At 39.8% G+C, this 17367-nt stretch overlaps 1 protein-coding gene across 2 annotated transcripts in view; it reads left to right on the plus strand.

Annotated features, from left to right (window-relative positions):
• Positions 1 to 17367, plus strand: part of tub (TUB bipartite transcription factor) — a 233152-nt gene that overhangs the window by 172858 nt on the left and 42927 nt on the right. The window contains exon 4 of one of the 2 annotated variants that reach the window (XM_072272540.1): positions 5129 to 5266. The exons of the other annotated variant lie outside the window; for it this stretch is intronic. Within the exon in view, the coding sequence (XP_072128641.1) occupies positions 5129 to 5266 (138 nt within the window). The remainder of the gene's footprint in view (positions 1 to 5128; positions 5267 to 17367) is intronic. 2 annotated transcript variants of the gene reach the window in all.

Consider the following 17367-nt stretch of genomic DNA (forward strand, 5'->3'; position numbering starts at 1 on the left):
TCTCTGTAAACCGATCGATTAGTGAATCTTTGCAGCTGCTGACTGCTTCTTGATCTAAGTATCATGTATACCACTGTGCTGTTCATTCATTGGGTTTATTTAACTTGAGTGGAACAGAAACTATGGGAGACCTCTCCTTTCCCAAGGCTACACCAACCTGAAATGTCACTCAGATGTGATCTTCCTCAAGCCCTTTAACCTATATTATAAATTTACATTCTATAATTTATCTTTGCGTTTCAAGACTAATGAATCGTGAAAATAAGAACCAGAATGATGGGAAATGGGGGTCTACGGTAAGTTTTCCATCTATTTATTCTGTTACATAACCAGTCTCCTGCACCTATTGTCTATTATAGAAACAGAAATATAGCAATTGCTAAGCCAAGAGTATAGTAATCCTTCAGGAAAATCTACCGTCAACAAATGTCACCAACATGATATTGTCAGGGACTGTCAAAGTAAACCTAGTCCTTAGCTTTTATGTTTCAAATACAGTCATTTCCAGCCTTGCACTTGGGAGTGTTTGCATATAAATTAATACACAAATACATAATTCAATGTATTCATTGAAATATTCACTTTTACCCAAAACCAACAGCAGCAACTCAGCAGGCAAACTTACCAAAGGCTCATCTTCCCAGAGTCCAGAGAGTAGGTGGACTACATCCATATTGGTATCTAGATCACTTTTCCCAAACATGTGTCTTAAGACATCAAAAATTGAGCTAACATGATGTGTTTTGGGATGAGCATCACTGAATCATACAGATCAAAGATAACATTCCTAGAACTGCAAATGTGCATTCGGTATCAAATTTTTTAACATTCCACTCTCATTTTAAGGCGAATGAAGAATGAAAGGACATTTCACTTTGCAGCCATGTTTGCCTGTCACCCATGTGCCAAACATATGCAGAGGCAATAAACCAGACTTGGGGCAACAACTGAACTTACCATTTGGAGTTTGAAATCCCTAAGCCAATTTCTCTAACTCACCACTTTTAAATTTGCAGGACAATTTGTCTGTTGGCATTGCAGCACTTTCACAATGAGGTGAGTCCACTGTATGGTCAGACTAACAAAGTCCTGTGAGCAGATCAGCAAGCCAGTGCTAAGCTGACAGCAGGACCAATGATGTAAAAAGAAAGGCTGATTATACAGATAGAAATTCCAGCTAGTGTCTTGGATATATCACAGCTCGATTTTCACTATTTAATAGCAAATGGCCATGAATTTGCTAAGCCCAAATGACTTCCATACAGTATTAAGTTCTGTAGATACCAGAAAATGTCAATATATGATGAACTCCTCTGTAATAACCAGTAACAAATTTACACCCAGCTCAAAGTTCAAATCTCAAATGTTGCACTTACTGGCCTTGCAAGAAAACGTGTTGATATTAGTGTTCTGAGCTGGCAAAATGCAGCTTCTCACAGGCCTGAGTTACTGTTTTTATTTGAGGGGAGGAGAGGAGTCAATTGAATATATACTGGAATTCTGGGAGTTTTCAGTGATACAGAGCTTTATTTTGTGAGAGTCGCACATTAGAGTCAGACATGAAGGGTGTACAGTGATTTGAAGGATGTATAATGCAATTGATCTCAACTTTAAGCAGCATTAGGTAAATTGGATTTCCATAAATTCTGTAGCTTATATCCTCGGAATATGATTCAAAACTTGTTAGGTCACCCCAACCACTAACTGTTCCAGCTGCTACCATCCAGGAAACGGTACCACAGCATATAAGCCAGGACCAACAGGCTCCGGGACAGCTTCTTCCACCAGGCCATCAGACTGATTAATTAACGCTGATACAATTGTCTTTCTATGTTATATTGACTGTCCTGTTGTACATACTATTTATTACAAATTACTATAAATTGCGCATTGCACATTTAGACGGAGACATAACATAAAGGTTTTTATTCCTCCTGTATGTGAAGGATGTAAGCAATAAAGCCAATCCAATTCATCCTCTTATATATTTGTGTGCTTGCTACGTATGAGATGCAGCTTGTACCTAAACTTACAGAATATAGAATTTTTTAAATAAGGAATTTTGGATAGTACATGAAAAGATTTTTCTAAGCTTAGTTTCCCAAAATGAGAGTATTTGGTATTGTGGAAATACCTCACAATGACAACCATTCATCGGCACATTTGTGTTGTGATTTCCTAAGTAAATAAATCTTCGTGAGTTTCATCTGATTCTTAATTTGTTGGTGTTTTGATTGATCTGTCAGGTTTGTGATTCCTAATATGTCGTGCTGGGCCATGGGATGTTTGTTGAACAGACAGTGAAGGTGATCTTAAAGATCTCACCTGTGAGGAAAATTTAGCAGGAATTAGATTCATAGTGCATGGGGTTTGGATAGGAGGCAAGAATTCTCTTCATAACAATATAAAAGATTGCAGAATTTTTTGTATAAATCATATCGAACATGGTTTATATGACTCTCTGATCAAGGTTTTAAAAAAAAATCACCCTAGGAACCATCCTATATCTGGATTAATTATCATTACAAGTTTCCACATTGTCCCTATTAATTGCCTTTGAAGGGCTCATGGTTTTGTATATGATTTTGCATTCTAATTTACAAAGTGACTGCACAATAAAATTAGGACATAGTTCAATATATACTTTAAAATTCTTCTCAATTATTTTAAATTGAATTTTTCCACAGATGGTGGAGTCATTTGTGTTAAATCCATTACCAGTAGTAAAATAAAACTGCACCAGAATTTCTCTCAAGTGCATCACAGGAAAGGTATTTTTAAAATTGAAATGTTACTGAAATATTGTCAGATTGTTCTGGTATCTTTTATATTTGGTAATATGCAGGATTTGAGAGGGAACCTGCAAAAACATTTCTTCTGAAAATTGCTATTTTAGCACAATTGTTTTTGGAGTACCAATTAGTATCCAATGTAAAAAAAAACAGGCAAGGCAAACCAAGAGACATGAGCGATTTGGAGGTTTCAAAGTACTAATGGTGAAATATCGTGTTGCCATTTCACCTGTTTTTCCTTATCCTCCTGGTTAAATCACCTTCCCAGCTCTGCATGCCCAAACTCTGAACCTATACCTTTTCTTGAAACTTTGGATATAAGCCTTCCTTCTCCTTAAGCATTCCACCTTCTCCATAGACCAGTGTGATGAGAGTGCCGTAGTTTGTATTTCTCTCCATTGAAATGCAGCCAGGGTGTTCCCAACATTATCTTTTCCTCCCACTGTGATTGACACTGCCAGGGTACTTCAAGTGTCCACCTTAACCTCAACTACCTGCTGGCACTTGTCAGCATCACGACTAAATATGGTGCATTGATGGCATCAAACTACACCTGCATACCAAGCATTTTGACCTCCTGCTTGCCTCATGCTGCGGTTTCATCCAATTAAGCATGATGAAGACTGAATCCATTTTTTACAGCCTCTGCCAATTCCCATACTTATCATTAACTCCGTTTCCTCTTCAGCCATTGTTCAGATTGGACCAGTGTGTTTTCAGTCATGAAAATATTTTCACCTTATCCTTCGAATGACATCTCTGTCTTGAGAATCTCATCTTTATTTTAGTCCCTACTTATGCTCATCCATGTCACTCTCACCTTTAGATTTGCCCACTTTCGCTCTTTCGGGGTCAAATTGCCCCTCCTACCCTGTACAAAATGAACCTCATCCATAAACTCATGCTCACATATGAAATCCTGCATCCCCCTACTTAGCAATCACCTCTATCCTTGTCACCCTAAACCAGCTTTAGTTCCTGTAGAATTTCCATTTTAAAATTCATCTTCTATCTCAGTACCCTCCTCTGATGCCACAAACTCAATGATTCATGTTTCTCCTCACCTTCCACCTCCTTTAGCTGTACGATACCAAAATATTACATCCTGCCTAAAACCCTCATGTCTACCTTCTGATCCTTCTCCCTCTCCCCCTTCTCACCCTCCTTCTGCAGCTCTTTTGAAACTGAGCAAAAACCTGAAAAGTTTTTAAATCTAGAAGTTTTTGGATGATCCTTCTGATCCTTCTCCCTCTCCCCCTTCTCACCCTCCTTCTGCAGCTCTTTTGAAACTGAGCAAAAACCTGAAAAGTTTTTAAATCTAGAAGTTTTTGGATTCAGTAAGCATTTTTATAACTTCCTGAGGTGCCATTTGTAAACTTCTCAGTATTGTTTGAATGCGAGTTGCTAATGGTAATCTGTTCGACGAGTAGCATTAGTTCAAAATATCTCATCCTACCAGTAGCAAATTCCAACCAGGTTAATACTGGCAATATATACTGCATGTGGTTCAGTATTTGGAATGCAGGCGAAGTATTGATACACCTCACATGTATCTGTGATAAAAAGTGTTTTTATTTACATGCTTAACCTATAGTTAGAAAAGAAATGGATGCCTAGAAACTCATGCAACGCACACAAAATGCTGGAGGAACTCAGCAGGCCAGGCAGCATCTGTGGAATAGAATTTCTTTCTACCGTGGCCTTCTGTCTCTTTCACCAATCAACTTCCTACCTCGTTACTTCATTCCCTCCCCCACCTATCACCTGGTGTTTCTCTCCTCACCTCCCCCCACCTTTTAAATCTACTCCTCAGCTTTTTCCTCCAATCCTACCGAAGGGTTTTAGCCTGAAACATCGACTACTCTTTTCCTAGATGCTGCCTGGCCTTTTGAGTTCCTCCAGTATTTTGTGTGTGTTGCTTGGATTTCCAGCATCTGCAGATTTTCTCTTGTTTCTGCCTAGAAATTCATCTTTATCCTATGGCTCAAAACGTGTACCATAGTTGCATGAGTGCATTGCGTTCTGCCTCAGAATTTCATTCAATTACTTTCATGAATTTACTCTCAAGGGCAATATGCAACGCATTGTTACAGCCCGGCATGTTTAATGCTATCAACTGAAGGAATTTCTAGACAGCAAAGCATTTACAATTTGTGTTTCTTTCAAAATATTCTTTCAATGCCTTCTGATCTCAAGCAGTAATGTCTGAAGTACTTGCTCTTTATCTAAAAGCTATTAAAACTGTTCCTTTTTCTCTGAATGACTTCCCTGTGCTTTGTGTGTATCTTTTTCTTTTGCTCCTTATCTCTCTGTTTTCTCTAACTATTTCCATGCAGCAGTACAAGAGGCCGAACATGAGGATGTAAAGGTTGTAACAGATGTGCAAGTTCCAAAGGCTGCTAAAAAATCAAAGTCCTCAGCTGCAGGCTCACAATCTGCCAGCCTCAAGAAGGAAAAAAGGGGTAAACAGAAAGGTCAGCTTGCTGCACTGGTATTAAAGGAGAACTGCATGCAGACCCCTTGTCTTCCTGTTGAGAAGCATGCCGGAATGAGTTGTAGAAACAGACTAGTATGGTCTTTTAATTTTATGTTGTCTATATTTGTGGTGTAGGTAATAATTAAAAATTGTGTTAATTCACACATTTAGAACTAAACAACATATAAGTTTCAGAAAAGGAATTTTGGACTATGATTTATCAATAGAGAAAGGGATGCATGATGAATTTGGGTGTGAATAAGTTGTGATTTGTGTAATATGCACTGAAACAATGCAAAAAGAAATTGAGCTATAGCTATACTGAGTTGTGATACTTCAATTTGCTAAACAATTGATTGTGTGTTTTTGAAATGATTTTATCTGCTGTAAATTTGGTAAAACCTTTTTAGGATCTGGTAATGATGGCTTGAAAAATGAGGAACGGTTGGGAAAAATAAATAGTTTTTACTCAGTGATGTAGTTTTGAAATAACATTCTGGATAAGATGGCATTGGATTCTGATGTTTTTAATCCAAGGTTCTTTTAGAAGTCAGGAAAGAGACACAAGACTTGTTGATCGTTTTATTAAGAGTTGATAGAACAAACGGAAGTTGAACAGACATGACAGAGGTCTACTAAGCAAAGAGAGAAAGACAATGGAACAAAGATGGCACCTAGCAAAGAACAGATATTTGTATACCACAGAGATGAGAAAAAAATCATTCAAATTTATAGATAAAAATTAACCAATGAGAAAGTACTCATTTGAATACTACAGTACCAAGTTAACCAATGAGAAAGCACTTATTTAAATAATACAGAATGAAGAAACTTCCAGTTTACCAGAATTATACCTTGTATAGCCACTGGAGGCATATTTAACTGTTGTATGCATATAAGAACTACTTAAAATACAAACATAATTAATTGTTAAACTGCAAAGAAGTTAACAATTGAACAGTCAAATCTAAGAAGTAAACTGTCCATTCCAACAATAGCTCAAGATAAAAATAATTAATCTCAGTCAGTGTGAAAACTAGATTTTAAAATTCAACAATTAAAACATTCAAGAATGAAGCCTGAGAGGGCATAAGGACGTTTTCACCTTTGACATTTGTTACATCTAAATATCATATTTCTAAATATTATCTGAAATCTTGCCTCTGTAGGATATGACTTCAACAGCATTGAGTCTTGGCCAGGAGGAAGAGTTTTCTCCAAATGTATTTATGTAACACAATCCCTACATGGATTAGTATATTTTTTAATGCCACTCTAAGTCGAACATTCTGTTGAAGTCATTGGCTATAAGCAGAAACTCCCCATCAACAGCCTAATGTGAAAACTTATGTTCCGTGTTAGTTTCTGCATCTTTGAATAGCAGCTCTGATAAAATAACAGCTGTAGTATCCTGTATTACAGTGCAGTACCTTGTGAATTCATTATTTTGTGAGGACAAAAGAGTCAAGTATTGTTGGGAATCATCAGAATGGCTGACTTTGGGCCAAGGAGACTGGATAGTGGCCTATGGTTGGTCACCTGGGTGACAGATCATTTGGAAAAGTATTTATAGAACAAGATAACAACTCCAACCTGGGAAGACCGCAACATGTTGTTGTCCAGAGAGACTTGGAAGTACTTGTGCCTGAATCACAGAAGGCTGTTTTGCAGTATTACTCTATGGAGTATTTCTGTTCATAACAGTAGGCAGTCAGAGTACATATTTTCAAATGGCTTAATTGTTTTCTAGGACAACAACAAGTGAATTGTGCACTTGCTCTAATGTGTATTTTAACAGTGATGATTTGATTTAAGGAGGAAATAAATTGGGTCTTTGTTCTACACTACATGGAGTTAAACTATTAACAAATCACATTCAAAATGAATGGTTTGACTAGGGGAGTGAATGTGTGTGGGTGTAGGAAGCAGGAGGAATCCAGCACTGAATCTACCCGTAAAAAAACTCAGGGCAGTGTTTGAATCAATATTCTGAATAGTTTAAAAGTTTTGGAAACTAGCATCCATGGATTGCTTATGTTCTTTCCCTTCTGCCTCTGACTGCATAACATTTGATTCTTCTTCTTCCTTAGAAGTTTGCAAAGATTCTTCATGATATCTCAAACTTTGACAAACATCTACAGAGTGTGGTAGAGAGTACATAGAGTCATAGATTCATAGAGAAGTGCAGCACAGAAGCAGGCCCTTTGGCCCATCTAGTCCATGCTGAAACCTTTTAAACTGCCTACTCCTATTGACCTGCACTGGGACCACAGCCCTACCACCCACGTACCTATCCAAACTTCACTTAAACGTTGAAATCGAGCTTGCATACACCACTTGTGCTGGCAGCTCGTTCCACACTTCCACAATTGTCTGAGTGAAGAAGTTTCCCCTCCTGTTCATCTTAAACATTTCACCTTTCACCCTTAATCCATGACCTCTAGCTGTAATCCCATCCAACCTCAGTGGAAAAAGGCTGCTTGCATTTACCCTATCTATACCCCTCATAACTTTGAATACCTCTATCAAATCTCCTCTCAATCTTCTACATTCTAAGGAATAAAGTTCTAACCTATTCAATCTTTCCTTATAACTCAGGTCCTCCAGACCCAGCAACATAAATTTTCTCTATACTCTTTCAATCTTAGTTACATCTTTCCTGCAGGTAGGAGATCAAAACTTCACACAATACTCCAAACTAGGCGTCACCAACATCTTATACAACTTCAACATAACATCCCATCTCCTGTGCTCAGTACTTTGATCTATGAAGGCCAATGTGCCAAAAGCATTTTTATGACCTATCTTCCTGTGACACCACTTTCAATGAATTAAGAACCTGTATTCCCAGATCCCTATGTTCTACCACATTCCTCAGTACCCTACTGTTCTCTGTGTAAGACCTACCCTGGTTGGTACTACTGAAGTACAACACTTCACACTTGTCTGCATTAAATTTCATGTGCCATTTTCCCAGCTTATCCAGATCCCTCTGCAAGCCATGATAGCATTCCTCACTGTCCACTACATGCCCAATGTGTCATCTGCAAATTTGCTGATCCAGTTAACCACATTATCATCCAGATCGTTGATATAAATGACAAACAACAACGGACCCAGGACTGAGCCCTGTGGCACTCCACAGGTCACAGGCCTCAGTCAGAGAGGCAACCATCTACTATCACTCTCTGGCTTCTCCCATGAAGCCAATGACTAATCCAATTTACTACCTCATCTTGAATGCCCTGTGACTGAACCTTCTTGAGCAATCTCCCAAGTGGGACCTTGTCATGGCCTGGTATGGAAACATCAATGTCCTTGAATGGAAAATCTTACAAAAAGTAGTGGATACAGCCCAGGCTATCATTGATAAAGCCCTCCCCACCATTGAACACATCTATAAGGAGCGCTGTCGGAGGAAAGTAGCATCCAGCAACAAGGACCGCCATCACAGGTCACGCTCTTTTCTTGCTGATGCCATCAGGAAGAAAGTGCAGGAGTCTCAGGACCCACACCACCAGGTTTAGGAACAGTTATTTATCCTCAACCATCAGGCTCTTGAACCAGTAATGATAAGTTCACTCGCCCCATCACTGAACTGTTTCCATAACCTATGAGTTCAATTTTTGTCTTTTGCCTGTTGGTTGTTTTTCCGTCCATTTGGTGTGGTCTTTCAAATTGATTCTATTATGTTTCTTGGACTTACTGAGAATGCCCACAAGGAAATGAACCTCAGGGTTGTATATGATGACATTTATGTAGTTGGATAATAACTTTACTTGGAACTTTTTAAGATTGTTACTAAGATTAGCTTCAATGGGATCATAAAAATAATATTTGCATATTGGCAAATTTGATCTAATCTAGCTTGGCAATAGGAAACAAAGGGTGATGATGAGGGGTTGTACATAAATATATGATAAGCAGTTCAAAGCAAGAGGGAAAAATTAGTGAGGTGGTGTTCATGGGTTCATTGTTCATTCTGAAATCTGATGGCGGAGGGGAAGAACGCTGTATCTGAATAAATAATGAATGAAGAAGCTTTTCCTGAAAAGTTGAGTGCCTGTCTTCATACCCTGTTGCTCCTTCTCGATGGTAGCAATGAGAAAAGAGCATGCCCTGGGTAATAGGGGTTCTTAATGGTGACTGTCATCTTTCTAAGGCATCACCTTTTGAAGGATGCTGGGAGGCTAGTGTCCACAATAGAGCTGGCTGAAATTACACCTTCTGCAGCTTTTTCCAATTCAGTGCAGTGGCCCCTCCATACCAGATGGTGATGCAACCAGTTAGAATGCTCTCCATGGTGTAACTGTAAAAATTTGTATGTGTTTTTGGCGACATGCCAATTCTTCTCAAACTTTGAATGAAATATAGCCTGTCGTGCCTTCTTTGTAATTGCATCAATATGTTGAATAGATCCTCAGAGATATTGACGCCCAGTAACTTGAAACTGCTTACCCTTTCCACTTCTGATCCCTTGATGAGGACTGGTGTGTGTTCCCATGACTTCCCCTTCCGAAGTCCACAATCTTGGTCTTATCGAGGTTGAATACAAGGTTGCTGCTGTGATACCACTCAACCAGCTGATCTATCTCACTCCTTTACACCCCCTTGTCACCATCTGCCACCAATGGTTGTGTTGTCAGCAAATTTATATATGGTGTTGTTAACCATATGGTTGGTAAGTTGATAGAGAAGATCCTGAGAGGCAGGATTTATGAACATTTGGCGAGGAATAGTCAGCATGGCTTTGTTAAGGGCAGGTTGTGCCTTATGAGCCTGATTGAATTTTTTGAGGATGTGACGAAACACATGGATGAAGGAAGAGCAGTAGATGTAGTGTATATGGATTTCGGCAAGGCACTTAATAAGGCTTATTGAGAAAGTAAGGAGGCATGGGTTCTAAGCAGACATTGCTTTGTGGATCCAGAACTGGCTTGCCCACAGAAGGCAAAGAGTGGTTGTAGACGGGTCATATTCTGCATGGAGGTCAGTCACCAGTGGAGTGCCTCAGGAATCTGTTCTGGGACCCTTACTCTTCGTGATTTTTATAAATGACCTGGATGAGGAAGTGGAGGGATGGGTTGGTAAGTTTGCTGATGACACAAAGGTTGGAGGAATTGTGGATAGTGTGGAGGGCTATCAGAGGTTACACCGGGATATTGATAGGATGCAAAACTGGGCTGAGAAGTGGCAGATGGAGTTCAACCCAGATAAGTGTGAAGTGGTTCATTTTGGTAGGCCAAATATGATGGCAGAATATAGTATTAATGGTAAGATTCTTGGCAGTGTGGAGGATCAGAGGGATCTTGGGGTCTGAGTCCAAAGGAAGCTCAAAGCTGCTGTGCAGGTTGACTCTGTGGTTAAGAAGGCTTACGGCGTATTGGCCTTCATCAATCGTGGAGCTGAATTTAGGAGCCGACAGGTAATGTTGCAGCTATATAGGACCCTGGTCAGACCCCACTTGGAGTACTGTGCTCAGTTCTGGTCGCCTCAGTACAGGAAGGATGTGGAAGCCATAGAAAGGGTGCAGAGGAGATTTACAAGGATGTTGCCTGGATTGGGGAGCATGCCTTATGAGAAAAGGTTGAGTGAACTTGGGCTTTTCTCCTTGGAGTGACGGAGGATGAGAGATGACCTGATAGAGGTGTATAAGATGATGAGAAGCATTGATAGTGTGGATAGTCAGAGGCTTTTTCCCAGGGCTGAAATGGTTGCCAGAAGAAGACACAGGTTTAAGGTGCTGGGGAGTAAGTACAGAGGAGATGTCAGGGATAAGTTTTTTACTCGGGAAGTGGTGAATGTGTGGAATGGGCTGCCAGCAATGGTAGTGGAGGCAGATACGATAGGGTCTTTTAAGACAGTAGTCCCCAACCACCGGTCGCGGACCGGTTCCCGGCCGCAAAGCATGTGCTACTGGGCCGTGAGGAAACGATATGAGTCAGCTGCACCTTTCCTTTTTCCCTGTCACACACTGTTGAACTTGAACATAGGGTTGCCAACTGTCCCGTATTTGCCGGGACATCCCGGATATTGGGCTAAATTGGTTTGTCCCATACGGGACCGCTCTTGTCCTGTATTTCCCCCGCTAAGGTAGAGCGTTCCTATGAAACTTTTTGTGCCGAAATGGTGTGAAGCAAAGAAGCAATTGCCAATAATTTATATGGGAAAAATTTTTGAGTGTTCCCAGCCCCAAAAAATAACCTAACAAATCATACCAAATAACACATAAAACCAAAAATAAATAACACTAACATATAGTAAAAGCAGGAATGATATGATAAAGTAGAAATAATGTATGTACAGTATAGTCGGGAAGATGAAGAGTTTGTGGGGGGAAAAATCGGCACGTACACGCATGCGCACATAGGTTCCTGCGCAAGGCTTCACGGTCATGGTAGTCTTTCTTGGAGTAAAGTGTCCCGGGATTTGACTGCTACTTTTGTCCCTTATTTGGGAGTGAGAAAGTTGGCAACCCTAACTGTAAAAGACATGTTAAGGTGAGTTTAACCCTACTTGAACACCAACCCCCCCCCCCCCCGCCCCCGGTCGGCCAGTCCTCAAGAATATTGTCAATACTAAACCGGTCCGTGGTGCAAAAAGGTTGGGGACCCCTGTTTTAAGAGACTTGGATAGGTACATGGAGCTTAGAAAAATAGAGGGCTATAGGTAAGCCTAGTAATTTTTAAGGTAGGGACATATTTGGCACAACTTTGTGGGCCAAAGGGCCTGTATTGTGCTGTAGGTTTTCTATGTTTCTATGGTGTCTGAGTTATGCCTAGCTACAGAATTCTGGGTGCAGAGAGTAGAGCAGTGGTCTAACACACATCCTTGCAGTATGCCAGGGTTGATTGTCAGGAATGCGGAGATGATATTCTGATCCACAGAGACTGTGGTCTCCCCGTGAGGAAGTCAGAGATCTAGTTTCAGAGGGAGGTAAAGAGAACCAGGTTTTGGAGTTTGTTGATTAGAACTGACGGTATGATTATGTTGAATGCTGAGCTGTAGTGAGTAAACAGCAGCCTGACGTGGTAGATTTTGCTATTGTCCAGGTAATCCTAGGCTGAGTGGAGAGTCAGTGAGATCGCATCTGCTGTAGACCTATTGCAGCGATAGGCAAGTTGCAGTAGATCCAGGTCCTTTCGTAGGCAGGAGTTGATTCTAGCCATGACCAACCTCTCAAAGCACTTCATCATCATATATGCCGATTAGGATCTGGATTCATTAGTCAGGACCCAGAATGCAGAAGGTAGTTATGTCCCAACTTTTGAACAAACCTCAACTGGAGTTCCGCATGCAGTTCTAGCCACTATATTATAGGAAGTATATGTTAGTACTGGAGAGGTGCAGAAGAAATTCACCAGGATATTGCCTGGAATGTCCAGTTATGAGAGGAGATTGGAGAGGCAGTCAACACACATCAGTGTCAGTGTCTGTTTTGCCTGAAGTGTTGGAGCTTTAGAGTGGACATGATTGAGATATACAAAATGATGAGGGTTATAGATAGAGTAGTTTAGAGGAAACTTTACCTTTTATCAAAGGTGAATAAAACTACAGAACAGCCTTGCCGACCTAGGGATCAATCAGATGAACTTTTCTGCACACCCTCTTTGACAAGCATTTCATTCTTATGCTAAGGAGACTAAAACTGCACATAAAGCTCAAAGCCCAATGAACAGAGAAAGAGCCCATGCTACAGTCAGTCAAAAGGCAACCTCTGGATTTCAAGAACAGACTGTGACTATTGTCTTTGTTAAGTATTGCTTCTTTGTTCTGGCTATAACTAATAAATCAGTTGTGGTTTGTGGTAATCTTGAGAAAGACTCGAGTAAGTTTTGATTAAATCTTGAAGGTAAAAATAAACAATGATTTTGCAAATATTACAACACTGTAGTTGAAATTAACTTCAGGGACATACTTGTGGCTAAAATAAACCACTATGACTATATTGGTATAAACACAACAGGTTTATAAATTGTATCCAGTACAATGGCTGTTCCATGAAACTTGGAGATTTGCTGTTCAAGTGACTGCTGTTCCCCATTTTGATGACTGCATCATCTCTTCACTCTGGCTATCCTTCCTCTCAGTCTCATCTGAGTCTATAACTTCATATTAGTTTTCTTTGATGTAACATGCCTTCAATAGTGTGCCTGGCTACTTCATTTGTGGTTGTTTCAAAACTACACTTGGTGTTTTATTCATTATGAGCCATGTTGCTTTTTTGAGCACTGAGCACTTCCTTATCATCCTGTTTGTTCATTTGCACACAGCTGCTCCTTGGATACTTGTGCGAACTATTTCCCATTCTGTTTCAAATGTTGTTTGCTTCAGTGAAACAATTTTGTGGGTGTTTCAAACCTTGCTTTAGAATTATGTACTTGTTCTGCGTCTGGCTATCTGTCTGCTTCAAACAAACCACCAGAGTCTAAATTAGTGCCCTGAACTTTACAGTCTGTGGAGTCGAATGTAATTCTGCTTCAGCACATTCTCTGTAACTGTCTTATTTTTGTCTTTCTTGATTACAGTATTTTATTTCTCAACCTTACATTATATTCATGCCTGTTGATCAATCTTTACTACACTGTTCCGCAACACCAACTTTAAACATACACTCACTGACCACTTTATTAGGTAAAGAGGTGGAACTTGGTCTGATCTTTTGCTGTTGTAGCCCGTCCACTTCAAGGTCTGATGTGTTGTGCATTCAGCTATGCTTTTCCGCACACCTCTGCTGTAGTGCTTGGTTATTTGACTTACTGTCACTTTCCTGTCAGCTTGAACCAGTCTGGCTATTCTTGGCTGACTTCTCCCAATATCAAGGATTTTAGCCAACAGAACTGTCGTTCACTGGATTTTTTTTTGATTTCTACACCATCCTCTGTAAGCTCTAGAGACTGTTAATCCGTAAAAATCCCAGGAGATCAGCAGTTTTTGAGATTCTCAAAACATCCTGTCTGGCACCAACAATCATTCCATGGTCAAAGTCACATTTCTTCTCCATGCTAATGTTCTGTCTGAGCTACAAAGGGACCTCTAGACCATGTCTGCATGCTTTTATGTATTGGGTAGCTGCCACATAATTGACTGATTAGATATTTGCATCAATGAGAAAATGTATAGGTGTACCTAGTAAAGTGGCCACCAATTAGTGTCTCTTACACTTATTGTTCAAAACAACTTACACTTTAAGCTAGTATAAATGTTTCTGCTCTCCTACTCCTCTAATAAAGGTACAAAATTTTCAGGTTAACTTTCAGAAAGCTAATTAAGTTCAGAAAGATGTAATTTCCTTGCTCATTATTTCAGCAGAGGGAGAATTAATTACATTTTTACCTCACATCTGTCCAACCAAAAATGATAATTTATTAATTTTGCTGTCTTTGCCATTCTGGTTTTTGTTTTGACTAATTCTGCCTGGCAGCTGTCATCATCAGTACATAAATTGGGAAGATGACTGAGTGAAATTAAAGGAAAAGATAAAAGTTAACATTTAAAAAGATGTTGATAATAAATAAGAAACTTTTTTTATTGCAAGAATCCAACAGCCTAGAAATGCTCCAAAGCTGATGAACAGGTAGCAGCCCATGCCCCCTCCTTTCTCCTAATCAACTTCCCCTCAGTGTGAAAAATTCAAAGTCAGGGATGTAATCTAGGCTGACATTTCAATGTAGTACAGAGTAAGTAGTGCACTTTCAGATAAGGACATAAGAATCACATGGCACCAATACCATTATTTTGTATGAGAATATATTCAATTCAGCATTATTGCTCAGCTTTCATTGCTTTCAGCCACTTCTGGGATTGTACTGAGACCTGCTTTCAATAAGAAAACACGACCTTGAATATGATGTGAAAATACTGGTTTTGTTAAGATACAATTTGATGTACTTGAGCTCCAGCTGTACCCAAACTATTCAGCCTATGTCCTGCAGGAAAATAAGTATTTTCTACATTGTTCACTCAAAATACTTCTGGTAGGAAAGCAAAGCCGTGCAGATTGATTTCATTTTAGTCAGGAAATATGGCACCTCCCAAAATTTAGATTCTTTTGAATTTTGTAACCAACTCTTCACCTATGTATCTAACCAAACGATGACAGGACATTTGCAATTAATTCAAAAAGTAAAATAAAACCGTTAGCACTAGTTATACCTGCACCAATAACTCAGGAGAAGATGGGGCGGTGAGGTTTGTAAACCAATTTACTTCCATTAACATGACGTGGCCACTGGTTAGGAAAAAGTACCTACAAAAGGCTACAACTCATTAAAACGTGAAAATGATTGTGGGCAGAGATTGTTGAGAAACACTTTCCTTTGGTCTTTAGGACTTCATGCTTAAATGGTGAAAGAAAAACGTGGATGGCTACAACTTGCAAATAAATGGGCTTGGGCTTCTCATACCAGGTTTTCAAAGATGAAGGAGTGTGTTGGTATTCAGAGATACATATTTTTCATGTTATATTTCTGGGTCAGAGGGTTACAGGTTTAAATATCACTCCAAGGACTTAACCTAGGCTGACGTTTCAACGTGGTACAGAGCAAGTGGTGCACTTTCAGATAAGGACACAAGAATCAAATGACACTATTTGCGAAAGAGCAGGAGATTCTCACTGGTGTTTAGACCAAGTACAAAGGCTGCTTGGTTTTTAAACATATCTAAATGGCTTAAAATCGCTGACGCAGTTCATTAGACTGATGTGAACATTATACATTAGAGGCATTTAAGAAACTCTTAGGTGGGTACATGGATGAAAGAAAAATGGAGGGCTCTGTAGGAGGAACAGGTTAGATTGATCTTAGAGTAAGTTAAAAGGTCGGCGCAACATTTAGGCTGTACTTTAATATTCTATGATCCATGTTCATAGAATTATAGGATGCTATCCAATTATTCTCATTCCCCAACATTCCTCCAACAATGCCACTGGAATGGTAATACTAAATGAAGCTCTGGACTCCTGTCCTGTCTGTAAGCTTACACAGTATTCGAGTGAGCTTGATCACACCCAACACTTTCATTGAGATACAGCATGGAGTAGGCCTTTCTGGGCCTCAAAGCTCGCCGCCCAGCAAACCCACAATTTAATCCTAGCCTAATCATGGAACAATTTACAATGATGAATTTCCTAGTACATCTTTGGACTGTGGGAAGAAACTGGAGCACCCAGAGAAATCCACGGGGTCACGGGGAGAACAGACAAACTCCTTACAGGCAGCGGCTGAAATTGAACCCAGGTCACTGATACTGTAAAGCATAGTGCTAACTACTATGCTGCAGTGCTGCCCCAGGAATATTTACTCCATAACCGTTTGTTCCTGAAATTGATCCTTCATTAGTAGCATGTAAAAATAATCCTACTGGAGACCTCAAAAAAAAAAAAAAAAAAAAAAAAAAAAAAAAGATGCAGCCAGTTCAGTGGGACTTATAACTATAGAAGTGACTGACTGAGGGGCAGCAGGTTCACTTCAGGCACTGAAGTCAGGGTTAGAGTAAGTGTGCTGTCTGAAGTCAGGGTTAGAGTAAGGGTTGTTTCTTTAGCTGTGTAAGATGGGTGTTCTATTAAAGTAGGTAAGATAATGCTGAACTTCAAGAGTAAGTATTTTATCTCCTGCTTTCCAACAGGTCTTTCTCTTAGCAAAGTACTACTATCCACAGAACCGATAAGCTTTGCTTGTGGTACACACTGAGGGTTGACCAAATATTTCCAGAGGCACAGCCAGTATCATTGCCAGGTCATGTTCCAGTGAACTGTGCTCCCTGATTATAATACCTGTGCTCTTAATATAATCATATCAAGTTCAGGTTTATGGTCATTCAGCCACACACCTGTATACAGCTAAACGAAAAATGGTTCCTCCAGGGCCAAAGTGCATAACAGAGTACAGTCACATACAGCACATACAGTCAGCTCAGGTCCCTGAGTGGCAGGGCCTGAGAATTGATGGGTTGACATAAAGTGAGTGGTGCATGGTTATGTAAGACTGTATAATGTTACTGGCTTATTATAATATAGCAAGCAGTAGTATAGATATGTGAAACAGCAGCAATAAACGATGAAAAGTGACCAGTGCAGGATATGAATGTGTCTGTGAGTTG

This window comes from Mobula birostris, chromosome 11 (genome assembly GCF_030028105.1).
Source record: "Mobula birostris isolate sMobBir1 chromosome 11, sMobBir1.hap1, whole genome shotgun sequence".
Lineage (NCBI taxonomy): Eukaryota > Metazoa > Chordata > Chondrichthyes > Myliobatiformes > Myliobatidae > Mobula > Mobula birostris.